This window comes from Mirounga leonina, unplaced genomic scaffold (genome assembly GCF_011800145.1).
Source record: "Mirounga leonina isolate KUSES-001 unplaced genomic scaffold, KU_Mleo_1.0 Mir_91, whole genome shotgun sequence".
In the NCBI taxonomy this organism is placed as follows: Eukaryota; Metazoa; Chordata; class Mammalia; order Carnivora; family Phocidae; genus Mirounga; species Mirounga leonina.
The window spans coordinates 49808222-49821436 of NW_023270839.1; the positions used below are offsets into that span (position 1 = coordinate 49808222).

The 13215-nt window shown below is 35.3% G+C and overlaps 1 protein-coding gene across 6 annotated transcripts in view; it reads left to right on the top strand.

Moving 5' to 3' along the window:
* SCAPER (S-phase cyclin A associated protein in the ER) overlaps window positions 1-13215 on the top strand; it is a 486665-nt gene that overhangs the window by 146178 nt on the left and 327272 nt on the right. For all 6 annotated transcript variants that reach the window (XM_034993780.1, XM_034993784.1, XM_034993785.1 and 3 more), the window contains exons 11-15: window positions 2965-3135; window positions 7725-7800; window positions 7994-8111; window positions 8386-8497; window positions 11182-11322. In XM_034993780.1, coding sequence (XP_034849671.1) covers window positions 2965-3135; window positions 7725-7800; window positions 7994-8111; window positions 8386-8497; window positions 11182-11322 — 618 coding nt within the window. The remainder of the gene's footprint in view (window positions 1-2964; window positions 3136-7724; window positions 7801-7993; window positions 8112-8385; window positions 8498-11181; window positions 11323-13215) is intronic.

Here is a 13215-nt window from a genome sequence, read left to right on the forward strand (position 1 = left end):
AATATAAAACCTAGATACAGTGGATCTATGTTTTTAGATTTACTAAAATTTCAAATTTTAATGAAAATTTGGAAATTAAAAAAAATAATATATGTAGATATTTATTTGAATTTCACAGTGTGAAAATACTAAAAGTTGTATATGGGTTATTGAATCATTATTTCATCCATAAGCTCTACTACTACATTAAAATCTTTTCAGGTCTTCAGAGACTAAATAGAAATGTACTCTGGGGAAGATAAAATTGGGAGAGCAAATAGGCTCACGTGAGAACTTACTTTCTGCAAAGTTATATATATTCAACTTTAATATTTGGATTTTTAAATTGTTCTTAAGTTGTAAGGTCTTTGTTGCACATTAACAGCAGTCAGTTTGTTAATATTCTAGGGTTTATAGAGAAAAAGCTTATAATGCAAAGAATTAGTCTCTCATCTAAACTCCCTCCCCCTGTTCTATTCCCCAGGGGCAATCTTTTGGGTTTTGGTGGGGCAGATTATCAAGAGGGGAGGTGGAAGAGGGGGGAGGAAAGGGAAAGCATTAATAAAGATACCGGTGCCCAGCTCCACTCCAGACCAATTCAGTTATAAGTTGGGGCTCAAGCATTTGCATATTTTGATACCTCTATAGAGATATAATTGATTTTCAGTAAACTTCAGGTATCTAAAATATATAAATTGTTAAAATTTTGATGTGTTTATACCTATAAAAACATCACTACAATCAAGAAAATGAACATAATGATTTCCTCCAAAAGTTTTCAGATTTCCCTTAGTAATCCCTCCTTTCTCTCCTTCCTGGTATTTCCTTCCCAGGTCATCACTGTTCTGCTCTCATTATATATTGATTGGCATTTTCAGAACTTTATGTAAATGGAGTAGTATAATCTTTTGTTTGGCTTCTTTTACTCAGCGTAATTATTTTGAGGTTTATCCATGTAGTTGCGTGTACTAATAGTTCATTCTTTTACTGTCTTTAGGAGTATTCTGCTGTAGGCATGTAACACAGTACATTCATCCACACAGAATGTTCATGCATTCAGTTGTGGACAGATGTTTGAGTCATTTCCAGTTTCTCTATTATGAATAATGGCACCATGAATGTTTGTCTTTGTTTTGAACATATGTTTTCATTTCTTCTACAAAGATACCTAGAGCTCAGTTTTGTTGAGAGTGTTGTTCAGGTCTCTTAGATCCATGCTTTTTCAATACATGTTCTATCAGTTGAGAAACAGGTATTGAAATTTCTGAATATAACTGTGAAACTGTTTCTTTTTTTTAATACAACTTTATTGAGATAAAATGTACATAACATACAATTTACCCATTTAAATTTTACAATTTGATATTTTTCAGTATGTTCACAGAGTTGTGCAACAATCACCATGATCAGTTTTAGGACACTTTCATCACTACAAAAAGAAACCCAGTACCCATTAGCAATCACTCCCTTTCAACCCTAGATAACCACAGATCTGCTTTCTGTCTCTGTATATTTGTCTGTTCTGAACATTTCATTGAAATGGAATATAATATGTGGTCTTTTGTGACTGGCCCTTCACTGGGCATGGTGTTTTCAAGGTTCATTGATGTTTTAGCCTTCATTCCTTTTTGTGGCCAAATAATACTCCATTATATGGATATGCCACATGTTATCCATTTATCAGTTGAAGGACATTTGGGCTGTCTCCTTTTTTTGGCTGTTATAAATTATGCTGCTTTAAATGTTTGTATATATGTTTTTGGTGGATATATGGTTTCATTTTTTCGGGGTAAATACCTAGGAGTGGAATTGTTGGGTCATGTGGTAACTTTACGTTTCACCTTTTTGAGGAATTACCAGACTGTTTTCCAAACTGGCAGCACCTTTTTACATCCCCCTTAAGTTTATTTACTTTTGCAGTTCGATCCATTTCTGCTTCATGTATTTTGAATCTCTGTTATTAAGTCCATAAATAGTTAGGTGTGTTTTGTCTTTTTGATGAATTAACCCTTTTATCATTATGAAATGACCTTTCTTATCCCTCCTGATATTTTTGCTGTGAAATCTGTGTCTGATATTAATACTTCAGTTTTCTTTTGATTAGTGTTAACATTGTAGCACTTTCACTTGTAATCTGTTTATATTCTGATATTTCAATAGAATTTCTTTTGGGCAGCATATGTTTGGATCTTGCTTTTTATCCCATTTGACAATCTCTATTAATTGAGGCATTTAGACTATTCCAGTCCAAACTATTGATTATTGATATGGTTCCTTTAAGTATACCATCTTACGATTTGTTTTCTCTTTGACTCATCTGTTCTTCACCCCCTTTTTCTTCTCTTTCTCCCTTCTTTTGGATTAATTATGTTTAATAATTCCATTTTATCTGCTTTGTTGGCTTATTAGTCATAACTCTTTGTTATTTCAGTGTTTACTGTAGAGTTTCTAGTATACATTTTTGGCTTATCATATGGATTTATTAGTTAATGATTTGGATGCATATTATTTGTATTTTTTTCTAATGCATATTTTTAATTTAGATCTCTATGTTTGTAAAGTAATATCACCATTACAGAATAAAATCTTTCTGTGTTCCTTTTATATATATATTTTTTTCTTTTGTTTTAAAGATATTTGATCTACAACTGTTTTGAATTTTGGCACTCAAACTAAATTCATACTTTGACATTCATAATACCTGTTATTTGTATAACTTCACAGTTTCTCATACAGAGCAGTCTGATAAAGAAGGTAAGTCATGGATTATTGTACCATTTTGTGGAATACAATATATGCTCTTGGTTTTAAGAAGTATCCAAGTCACACAGGTAGCATGTGGTTGAACCTATACTGAACCCCACTTTTTATAATTCCAGATCAGTGCTTTTTGTATACTGTTGAGTGTGTCATTAGAACATAAAGAAGTGATTACTTAACTTTCCACTCAACTGATCATTCTTTTGTTTATTTTTAATTTTATAGTCCATGGCAGAAGTTCTTGCTAAAAAGGAGGAGCTAGCAGATCGTCTAGAAAAGGCCAATGAAGAAGCCATTGCTAGTGCTATTGCTGAAGAGGAGCAGTTAACCAGAGAAATTGAAGCAGAAGAAAACAATGATATTAATATTGAAACCGACAACGACAGTGATTTTTCTGTGAGCTTTTATTTTTTTTATTTTTTGTTAAGTTGTTTTTAATTCCACTGTAGTTAACATACAGTATTATATTAGTGTCAGGTGTACAATATAGTGATTCAATAATTCTTTACATTATTTATTGTTCATCATGGTAAGTATACTCTTAATCCCCATCATCTATTTCATCCCCCCTGCCTAAATGAGTACCCTCAGTTTAAGGTATTTTTTTTTCCAACAAGAACATTTTTTACTTGAAGCATACTGCAGAACACATGTTCTAAAAGATATATATAAAATATTCCATCCAAGAAAAATAGAATACACATTTTCTTTAAGTACACACAGAAGAATCCCCTGGCTAAATCACATAAAAAGAGACATAACAAATATTAGAAATTTAAGAAGACTGGGATCATACCAAGTATATTTTCTATCCACAGTGGTACAAAACTAAAGATCAACAATAAAACAAAGTTGGAAAATCTACCATGTATATATTAACACACTACTGCACAAGCAATGGGCCAAATAAAATCAAATGGCAAATCAAAATATGTCTCAAAACAAAAGAAAAAGAAAATACTATGTTCCAAAACCTATGGGATGCAGTAAAAGCAGATGTTAGAGTGAAATTTATGCTATAAACACTTGCATTAAGAAAAATAGTTGAAGTAAACAACTTAACATTACACGACAAGGAAGTAGAAAAAGAAGAAACTTGGCTGAGATTTAGTAGAGGAGGGAAATAACAAAGAAAATCAGAAATAAATAAAATAGAGACCAGAATAAACAGTCACATAACATTGAAAGTCATGACCAGTTCCCCCCCCCAAAAGAAACAAAATTGGCAATGCTTTAACTATATTAACAAAGAAAAAAAATGAAGACTCAAAAACCAAAATGAGAAATGGAAGAGAAAACAATACAACAGATGATAATAGATTACTATAAATTTTTTATAGTAATAAATATAACAAATCAGATAACTTAGAAAAAAAAAGGCAATTCCTAAAACCCACAGGTTACCAAGATTACCAAGATTGAATCATGAATCTTGAATCCAGAAAGTAAGAAATCTTCTTAGACCAATGACAAGAATGAAAGTTGAATTGGGAATCCGAAATCCCTGAGCAGAGAAAAGCCCACGACCACATGGTTTCATTGGTGAATTCTACCAAACATGAAAAAAAAAATTAATGACAATCTTTGTCAAATCTTACAAATAATGGAATAGAGGGAACACATTTGGAATCATTCCACGAGGCCGGTACTACCCTGATACCAAAAAAGGATAAAAATAATACAAGAAAAAACGTCTAGTTTGTCTTATATAAGTATTGTATGATAATGTTTTTCCACCACCTCACTTTGAATCTGCAAGTGTCTTTAGGTCTAAAATGAGTCTCTTATAGGCAGCATATAGATGGCTCTTGTTTTTTTTTAATCCATTCTGACACCCTATTTCTTTTGATTGGAGTGTTTGGTCCATTTACATTCAAAGTAATTATTGATAGATATATATTTATTGCCATTTTATTACTTGTTTTGTTCTTTCTGGAGATTTTCTCTGGTCCTTTCTTGTCTTTGTCACTTTTGATCTCTCCTTTACACTGGAAGAGTCTCCTTTAATAATTCTTGCAGGGCTAGTTTAGAGGTCATGAACTCATTTAGTTTTCATTTGTTTGAGAAACTCTTTATCTCTTCTTCTAAATTATAGCCTTGTTGGATAGAGTATTCTTGGCTGCAGGTTTTTTCCATTTAGCGCGTTGGCTATAGCATGCCACTGCCTTCTGGCTTGCTAGGTTTCTGTTGAGAAATCTCTAGCTAGCCTTATGGTTTTCCCTTGTAAGTTAAAGACTTCTTTTGTCTCGCTGCTTTTGAGATTCTTTGCTTTATCACTATATTTTGCAAATTTAGTTACAGTATGTCTTGGTGTAGGCCTGCTTTTTTTGATTTTGATTGGAGTTCTCTGTGCCTCCTGGATTTGGATGTCTGTTTCCTTCCCCAGATTAGGGAAGTTTTCTGCTATTATTTCTTTAAATAAATTTTATGCCCCTTTTACCCTCTCTTCTTCTTCTGGGACTCCTATAATAACAGATGTTTTTCCATTTGATGGAGTCACTGAATTCCTAAGTCTATTCTTGTGTTGCATAATTCTTCTTTCTCTTTTGTTTGGCTTCATTATTGTCCATTATTTTATCTTTGAGGTCACTAATTCATTCCTCTGCTTCTTCCAGCCTGCTGTTCATTGCATCAAGTCTGTTTCCCATATCACTTATTTCATTCTTCATCTCTGATTGATTCTTTTTTTAAACTTTTTTATCTCTGTTGTAAGGGTCTCACTGATGTCTTCTATTCTTTTCTTAAGCCCAACGAGTATCCTTATGATTGTTGCTTTAAATTCTCCATCAGGCATGTTATTTATATCTGTTTTGCTTAGATCTCTGGCCATGGCCTTATCTTGTTCTTTCATTTGGGATAAATTTCTCCATCTTGGCAATTTGTCTAAGTCTCTGCCCTCTTTCCTATGTTAAAAAAAGCCAGTTGTCTTCTTCTCCTGAAAGTAATGGCCTTCTGAAGAAGAGGTCATGTAGTGCCTTGGGTCTGGAACTTCATGGAGTGTCTCTGGTATGTGCTGTGTGTGCTGTGCTTTTGTGTTTTGGCTGCTCTATCCTTCAGGCCAGTTGTCTGCAGAGGCTCTCCTTGCCTGCTGGGGACAGTGTTTGATCCCTGGCCTGAATGTGTTGAGTTTTAACCAGATGTGCTCTGGTGTGCTTGTGAATTGATACCTGACACCAACTCTACCAAAACTGAGCCTTGCAGAACTCTCTGGTCAGGAGATGTGATATGGGCAGGGGTTTATGCTGATATTCTGTGGGGAGGGGCCTACCATGCTGGGACTAAGGCAAGCTTGACTGACAAGTACCGTTCTGCCAGAGTGCAGGGGTGTGGGGCTTGGTGTAAGCAAAGTAGGCAGCCAGTGTTGGTGCTGAGCTGCTTCCCTTAGATGGCTCTGTGTTTATGCTGAGGGATGGGGAAGAGAAATGGCTCCATTTAGCTCTTTTGTTCCTAGAGAGGCATCTCTGTGAACACTGTGCTGCATCTCAGGGCAATGCTCTTAGAATAGCGAATAATCTCCCTACTGTGTGCCCCAGGTGTTCTTCAGATCACTATTTCCACACTGTCTGCCCCTGGTTTTTTGCCTGTCTTCTCTCCAGGAGCAGGGCTGTGCCGTCTGGGCTCCATCCCAGCCAAGCTGCTGACTTTTAAAACTCCAAATCTTTAAGCCCTGCTGGTTTCAAGAACTCACAGAATTCAGCCCCTCTTATTTTCCAAGCCAAAGGCTTTGGGAAAACGTTCTCCTTTTGCATTCCCCTGTGTGCTTGTTGCTCTCTCTCATCCTTCCCTGTGACCAGGGCTCCCTCCCCTCTGCAGTACCTGCAGTCTGATCCATTTCTCCCCTAAACCATGTCTCTGTACTTCCCACCTTCTTCAGTGTGACCTCTTCTCTCCCTTTAGTTGTAGAGTTTGTCCTGTCAAGTCTACAGGCTGATTTCTGGGGGATGATTTGATAGTTATCTAGTTGTGTTCCTGGGATGAGATGAGCCTACGGTCCTCCTACTTCACCGCTACCTTGGGTTCTTCTGTGACCTTTTAGAATTTTTATTTTTTTATTTTTATTTTTTTTAAAAGATTTTATTTATTTATTTCAGAGAGAGAGAATGAGAGAGAGCACATGAGAGGGGGGAGGGGCAGAGAGAGAAGCAGACTCCCTGCCGAGCAGGGAGCCCGATGCGGGACTCGATCCTGGGACTCCAGGATCATGACCTGAGCCGAAGGCAGTTGCTTAACCAACTGAGCCACCCAGGCGCCCCCCTTTTAGAATTTTTAACATAATTGTTCAAAAAACTACATTTAGAAATAAAATTCGTAGGGCCAGAAGGACTTAGAGTTGATGCAAAAACAATAGGAAATCTTTCTTTAGCACTTCACCATAACGAAGTGTTTTTGTATATAATTCAGTTGACAAGTTGAAAGTTGCTGTTCTCATTTTACAAATCGATAAATTGAATCTTCAAAAAAGTAAGAACATTACTTGATTTTAAGTGCAGAGATTGAAATAGAATCTAAGGTATTTTACTTTTTTCTGTTCAACTAATAAAAAGTAAATGATACATGCCTTGCTGTCACTAAGCACTCAGATATATATGTTGCTAAGAGGGACTTCTTACAGAATGGAAGTAACTATAAATGTTTCAAATATTTTTCTATTAAATTTTAATACCCAGAGAATAATCTGGAGCTCTTCTCATGTGTACTATGAATATAGCAGAGTTTTGTGGTAATAGTATGAGGCCAATATGTTTCTTTTAAATTTACTTGATTTGTCTCTGCTGTTAATGAAAAGTAGGGTTGTCTTCCTCTTAAAATGTATAGACTATAGTATTTTGGTGATTATTGTAACTATAAAAGGTATATAGCTTTTTTCTGGTTTTGAACTGTTTGTTAAATGTATTAGTAACAGGAATATTACATCTGCAGTTCATTTTTTAAGGTTATAACTATGTTCAAATATTTGTTTTTCACTTTTCCTTATTACATTTTAGGCCAGCATGGGCAGTGGGAGTGTATCTTTCTGTGGTATGTCTATGGACTGGAATGATGTCCTTGCAGATTATGAAGGTATTGTGTGTGTGTGTGTGTGTGTGTGTAGCTAGAAGGATTTAAAGTAGATTATCTTACTAAATGGAGTTTATGTATAAAATAAATAATTTCGAGTGGAAATGCTGATGCCTTTTAAAAGTCTGTTCTCAAATGTTGGTTTTATAGAACTATGTGGTTAAACAGTTACATTGGTTTTCTTTTTTCTGGGCAGCTCGTGAAACTTGGCGCCAAAATACATCATGGGGGGATATTGTAGAGGAGGAACCTGCTAGACCTCCAGGCCATGGAATTCACATGCATGAAAAACTTTCCTCACCATCTCGTAAAAGGTCTGGCCTTCGAAAATTAATGTGAAATGTTTCACAGAAGGGAAACTAGCTACTCCTGACTACTAAATAGAGTTGCTAAACAACATTTTAAGGCACATTACTCAGGATAGTTACAGATTCATTGAAAAGTGACAATGTTTTCCTGAAATGTTAGGCCAGAATTAGTTTTGTATACTTTTTATATTTATTTTAGGAATGTTGAAGACTAAAGAAGATATTTTTGGCTTTATCATGTAAACATTTGTGTCTTCTGTCCACTTGTTTGTGTTAATAGAACAATTGCAGAATCTAAGAAGAAACATGAAGAAAAACAAATGAAAGCACAGCAGCTAAGGGAAAAGTTACGTGAAGAGAAAACATTAAAGCTTCAGAAATTATTAGAAAGGGTGAGTTTTTAATATATAGAAAATTCTGATAGCCTTAAATTGTTGGGCTGATTTTTAACTTGACTGTTTTTCTTTTTCTTTTTTTGGTTTAAGAGAAGCTAGCAAAACTATAAAAAGAATTAAATTTTCTAGTAAACAAAAGCATTTCTACCTATACAATTACAGAAGGTTACCTGCAAAAAAGAAAAAAATGGACATTTCTAAAATTAGCTAGTAAGTTGATGTTTGCAGAGTTGGCATGGATTATTGAAGCTGCACTTTGTCTTTTGCCATTTTCATGGGGGCGTTTCTTTGGGGAGTCTTGTGGACAGTGTAGGATGAATTGGTAGGATAGTTTTGAGCCTCAGATTATCAGGTTTGAATAAGTGGAGCACTAATTGAATTTATAGAAGAGATTCTTAAAATAGTGTAACTTCTGATCAGGGTGATAAAGTGGGAAGAACATGGGGTCTGGAGATGGCCAGGCAGGGGTCAAATTCCGGTTTTACCACATGATAAAATATGCCCTGGGCTAGTTACTTGACAATATTGCATTTCAGTTTCTTTATTTATAAAATGACAATTATAATTATTAACTTGATACAATGATTAAATGTGGCCAGTATGTATAACAGTGCATGGTGTTAGGATGGCTGTTGCTCATTGTATGGTCATTCTTATTATTACTTCAACATGGCAGATATAGATGAGTACTGTATTAGTTATGTGTGCTGTATAACAAATGACCTCAAAACTTACCCACTTAAAACAACAGATGTTTATTAGCTCACAATATCTGTGGGCAAGGAAACCAGGAGTGACTTGCCTAATGATTTTTATTCGGAGTCTGAGTTTGCAGTCATGCTGCTGGCTGGGGTCAGTCATTTGGAACTGTAGGATCTGCTTTTGGACTCACTCATGTGGTTGTAGGCAGACTTCAGGTCCTCTTTACCAGTTGGCCATAGACTTCAGTTATTTGCCATGTGTACCTTTCCACAGCCCAAGTGTCCTCATAACATGGCCACTGGCTTCCCCACCGAAAATAGTCTAGGAGAAAGGGAGGAAAGGAGGAGGGGATGGAGATGGAGATGGAGAGAAGGAAAGAATAAATGAGCTGCCAAAACTGAAGCTGCATTGCCTTTTATAACCTGATCTTGGAAGTGATATGCCATCACTTTTGCTGTATTCTGTTGGTCACAATCCTGATACAGTGTGGGGAGGAATTACAGAAGGATCTGAATACCAAGTGACTGGGATTGCTGGGAGCCATCTTGGAGTCTGCATACTACAAGTACTTATCACAACATGACAAAAGATATGTGACTGTTAGAGTATAGGTGAACTCCTTTGTTATTTTCTAGTACTAGAAAGGAGTACTAATATGCAGAGGTGAAAAATAATTGCATTGGGGCGCCTGGCTGGCTCAGTTGGTGGAGCATGTGAGAGACTCTTGATCTCAGGGTTGTGCGTTCGAGCCCCATGTTGGGTATAGAGAGTACTTAAAAATAAAATCTTTTAAAAAATATTATTTGCATTACTTATGTGTATTTTAAATTTGGGAGAGATAATTGGAGCAAATAATCCAAATATTTTTAAAAATGAGGTGTAGTATAAGATTCTGTTTAGTACAGTAGAAAAGTTGACTGGAAAAAGAAGGAAATCTGTGACTTTTCTCTTTACCTGAATCTCAAGAATTTGTCATTATTTTTATTTTAATCATTTGGAATGAATAAATCAAAATGAAAAACAGACTTCATGTTGTGGGGTTCTGTAAGAGTTAATATATTATTTAATTTCCAGCTTTAGAGAAATGCTGTAACACAACTACAACTTCCCCTCTTACTGTGTCATTTTTTTTTTTTAAGATTTTATTTATTTATTTGGGGGGACGGGCGAGCATGGGGGCGGGGAGGGACAGAAGGAGAGAGAGAAGCAGACTCCCCACTGAGCAGGGGTGGGGCTCAATCCCAGGGCCCTGGGATCATGACCTGAGCCAAAGGCAGACGCTTAACCATCTGAGCCACCCCGGCACCCCTTATTGTGTCTTTAAGACAAATAAAATTATATAGTTTATTTTCTTATATAATATAATCTCCAAGTATTCATGCAAACAGAATAATAATAAATTCTTGAAATTGTACAAGATGTTAGTGGTTCTTCAGTTTAATTTTTCCATTAATGTATCTCTGATTGATTTTAATGATAAATCCACCTTCCATTTGTATAATAGGTTATTGTTTCAGCACTGTTTTATATATGTGGTCTCATCACCAGAATTCTTTGTAGCTCACAGAGTTGAACAGATACTGAATCCCATTTTTTACAGGTGTGAAAACTGAATCTAGGAGAGGCGAAATACTGTTTCCAGTATCAGATGACCGATAATTGGCTGACTAAAGGGCTTTAAAGATCTGTCCTCTAGCTCCTAATCCAGTGCTGTGTCCGCATCATACTTTTTTAGGTGGTTAAATGCATAATTATGTAGCTAAACTTCAACTGAAATGTTAGTTTTCTTCCCACTCATGTTGAGCCAGCTTTTGATTTTTGCTAGCAAGTGAGAAGGTAGATTATGAACTCAAGCAGTCTGGATTCCTAGTCTGTGTTCATAAATCATGCTCCTTTAGGTCTTTCTAGGTTCTAGACTTTGTAATTCCTAACCTGTGTATCTGTTAAATTACTATATGTGAATATCTCACTCTGTATAGGAGAAAGATGTCCGGAAATGGAAGGAAGAATTATTAGATCAACGACGCAGGATGATGGAAGAGAAATTACTTCATGCTGAATTTAAACGAGAGGTGCAATTACAAGCAATTGTTAAAAAAGCACAAGAGGAAGAAGCTAAGGTATATCTTAGGTGCTTTGAACATTGAGTTCGTTACCCAAGTACTTTTTTCAGTTGTTAAAGTAAGAAGCTGATATATGAAGTGATTATTTCATGCCAGAATAACAGATTCACTTAAAACTTATTAGGTACAATATCATATACTTAACAATAATCCTATGAGATGTATATTAATTTTTTACAGCTTTTTTGAGGTGCAATTGACAGACAATAAATAGCACATATGTAAAGCATCAGTTTGATGAGTTTTGACATGTAAATATTCCTGAAACCTCAGCACAGTGAAGATAATAAACGGTTCCATCGCCCTCAGAAGTTTGCTCATGCTTCTTTGTATTCATTCCTTCCTCCAACTCAGTTACTGTGCAATTGCTGATCTGTTTTTTGTCACTATGGATGTTAGCATTTTCTAGAATTTTATATGAATGGTATTATACAGTATACTTTTCCCCTGGCATCTTTCACTCAACATAGTTATTTTGAATGTCATCCATACTGTTGTGTATATCAGTTCCTTTTCATTGCTGAGAAGTATACCATTATATAGAAATACCATAATTTGTTAATCTAGTCACTTGTTGTTAGGTATTTGTTTACTTTCTTGTTTTTTGGCTATTATAGATCTGTCTGCCATGAACCGTCATGTATAAGTCTTTGTGCAGATGTGTGTTTTCATTATCTTGGGTGGTAAATACCTAAGAATGAAATAGAAGAGCCTCATAATAGCTTCATATTTAACTTTTAAAGAAACAGTTTTCCAAAGTGGTTATTATATAGGTCTCCCCCACTATCTGAAACCTTTTGTAATTTGGAATGGCATAAAGATGCAATTACCATTAATGTATATGGGAAATTTCTTGAGCATTTCCAGACCCCCAAAATAACCTCTTTTAGGCTTTTCTGATACATTAGGACACATCTTGCTAATGGACACACAAAATAAATTGAGATAAAGCATAGATGTTCACAAACACAGTTCAAAACTATGGTGGCCTGACCCTGAGATGCTGAGTGTAGTTCCTGGGGAAGGAGCTGGGCAGCACCGCACGTGCTGTCTGGGGTGTGCTGACTCCGTAATGTCTCACTATAAAACAAACACTGAACATGATTTTTGCTTTTTGCTTTTTTTCATAAAGCAGACATCCTCTTTGGATTTCTTTTGGTTAGCAAAAACAAGTACTAATGTAGGTCTCTCGAAAAAACAAAGTGGTATAATGAGAACTTCCGAAAAGCTTGTGGTACTTCTGGTATTAGACATTCTTACCAGCAGTGGATGAGAGTTCTAATTAACCACATTCTTACCAACATTAGATATGGTTACACATTGTAATTTTAGCCACTCCATTTTAGTATGTGTCTACGGTATCTCATTTGGTTTTAATTTTCTTTTCTTTTTTTTAATGTTATTTTCATTTTTGAACATCTTTTCACATGCTTATTTCATATCTTTATCTCTTTGGTGAAATGTGTGTTCAAACATCTTGTTCATTAAAGTTAGATTGTTTTATTATTAAGGTTTTTTTTTTTTTTGGCTTTACTGAGGTGTAATGGACAAATAGTAAGGTATATAAAGTCTACAGCATGGTGATTTGATATACATATACATTGTGAAAGGATTCCCCTCATCAAGTTAAATACCACATTCATCACCTCACATATTTATCTGTGCATATGTGTGTGTGAATGTGAGAGAGAGAATGTTTAAGTTGTATTCTCTTAGCATATTTCAGCTATACAATACAGTGTTATCAACTGTAGTCACCATGTTGTACATTAGATCCTCAGAACTTATTCATCTTACAGCTGAAAGTTTATACACTTTTACCAACCTCTCCCTATTTCTTTTTCCACCCTCAGCCCCTGACAGCCGCTTTTCTACTCTTTGTTTTTATGA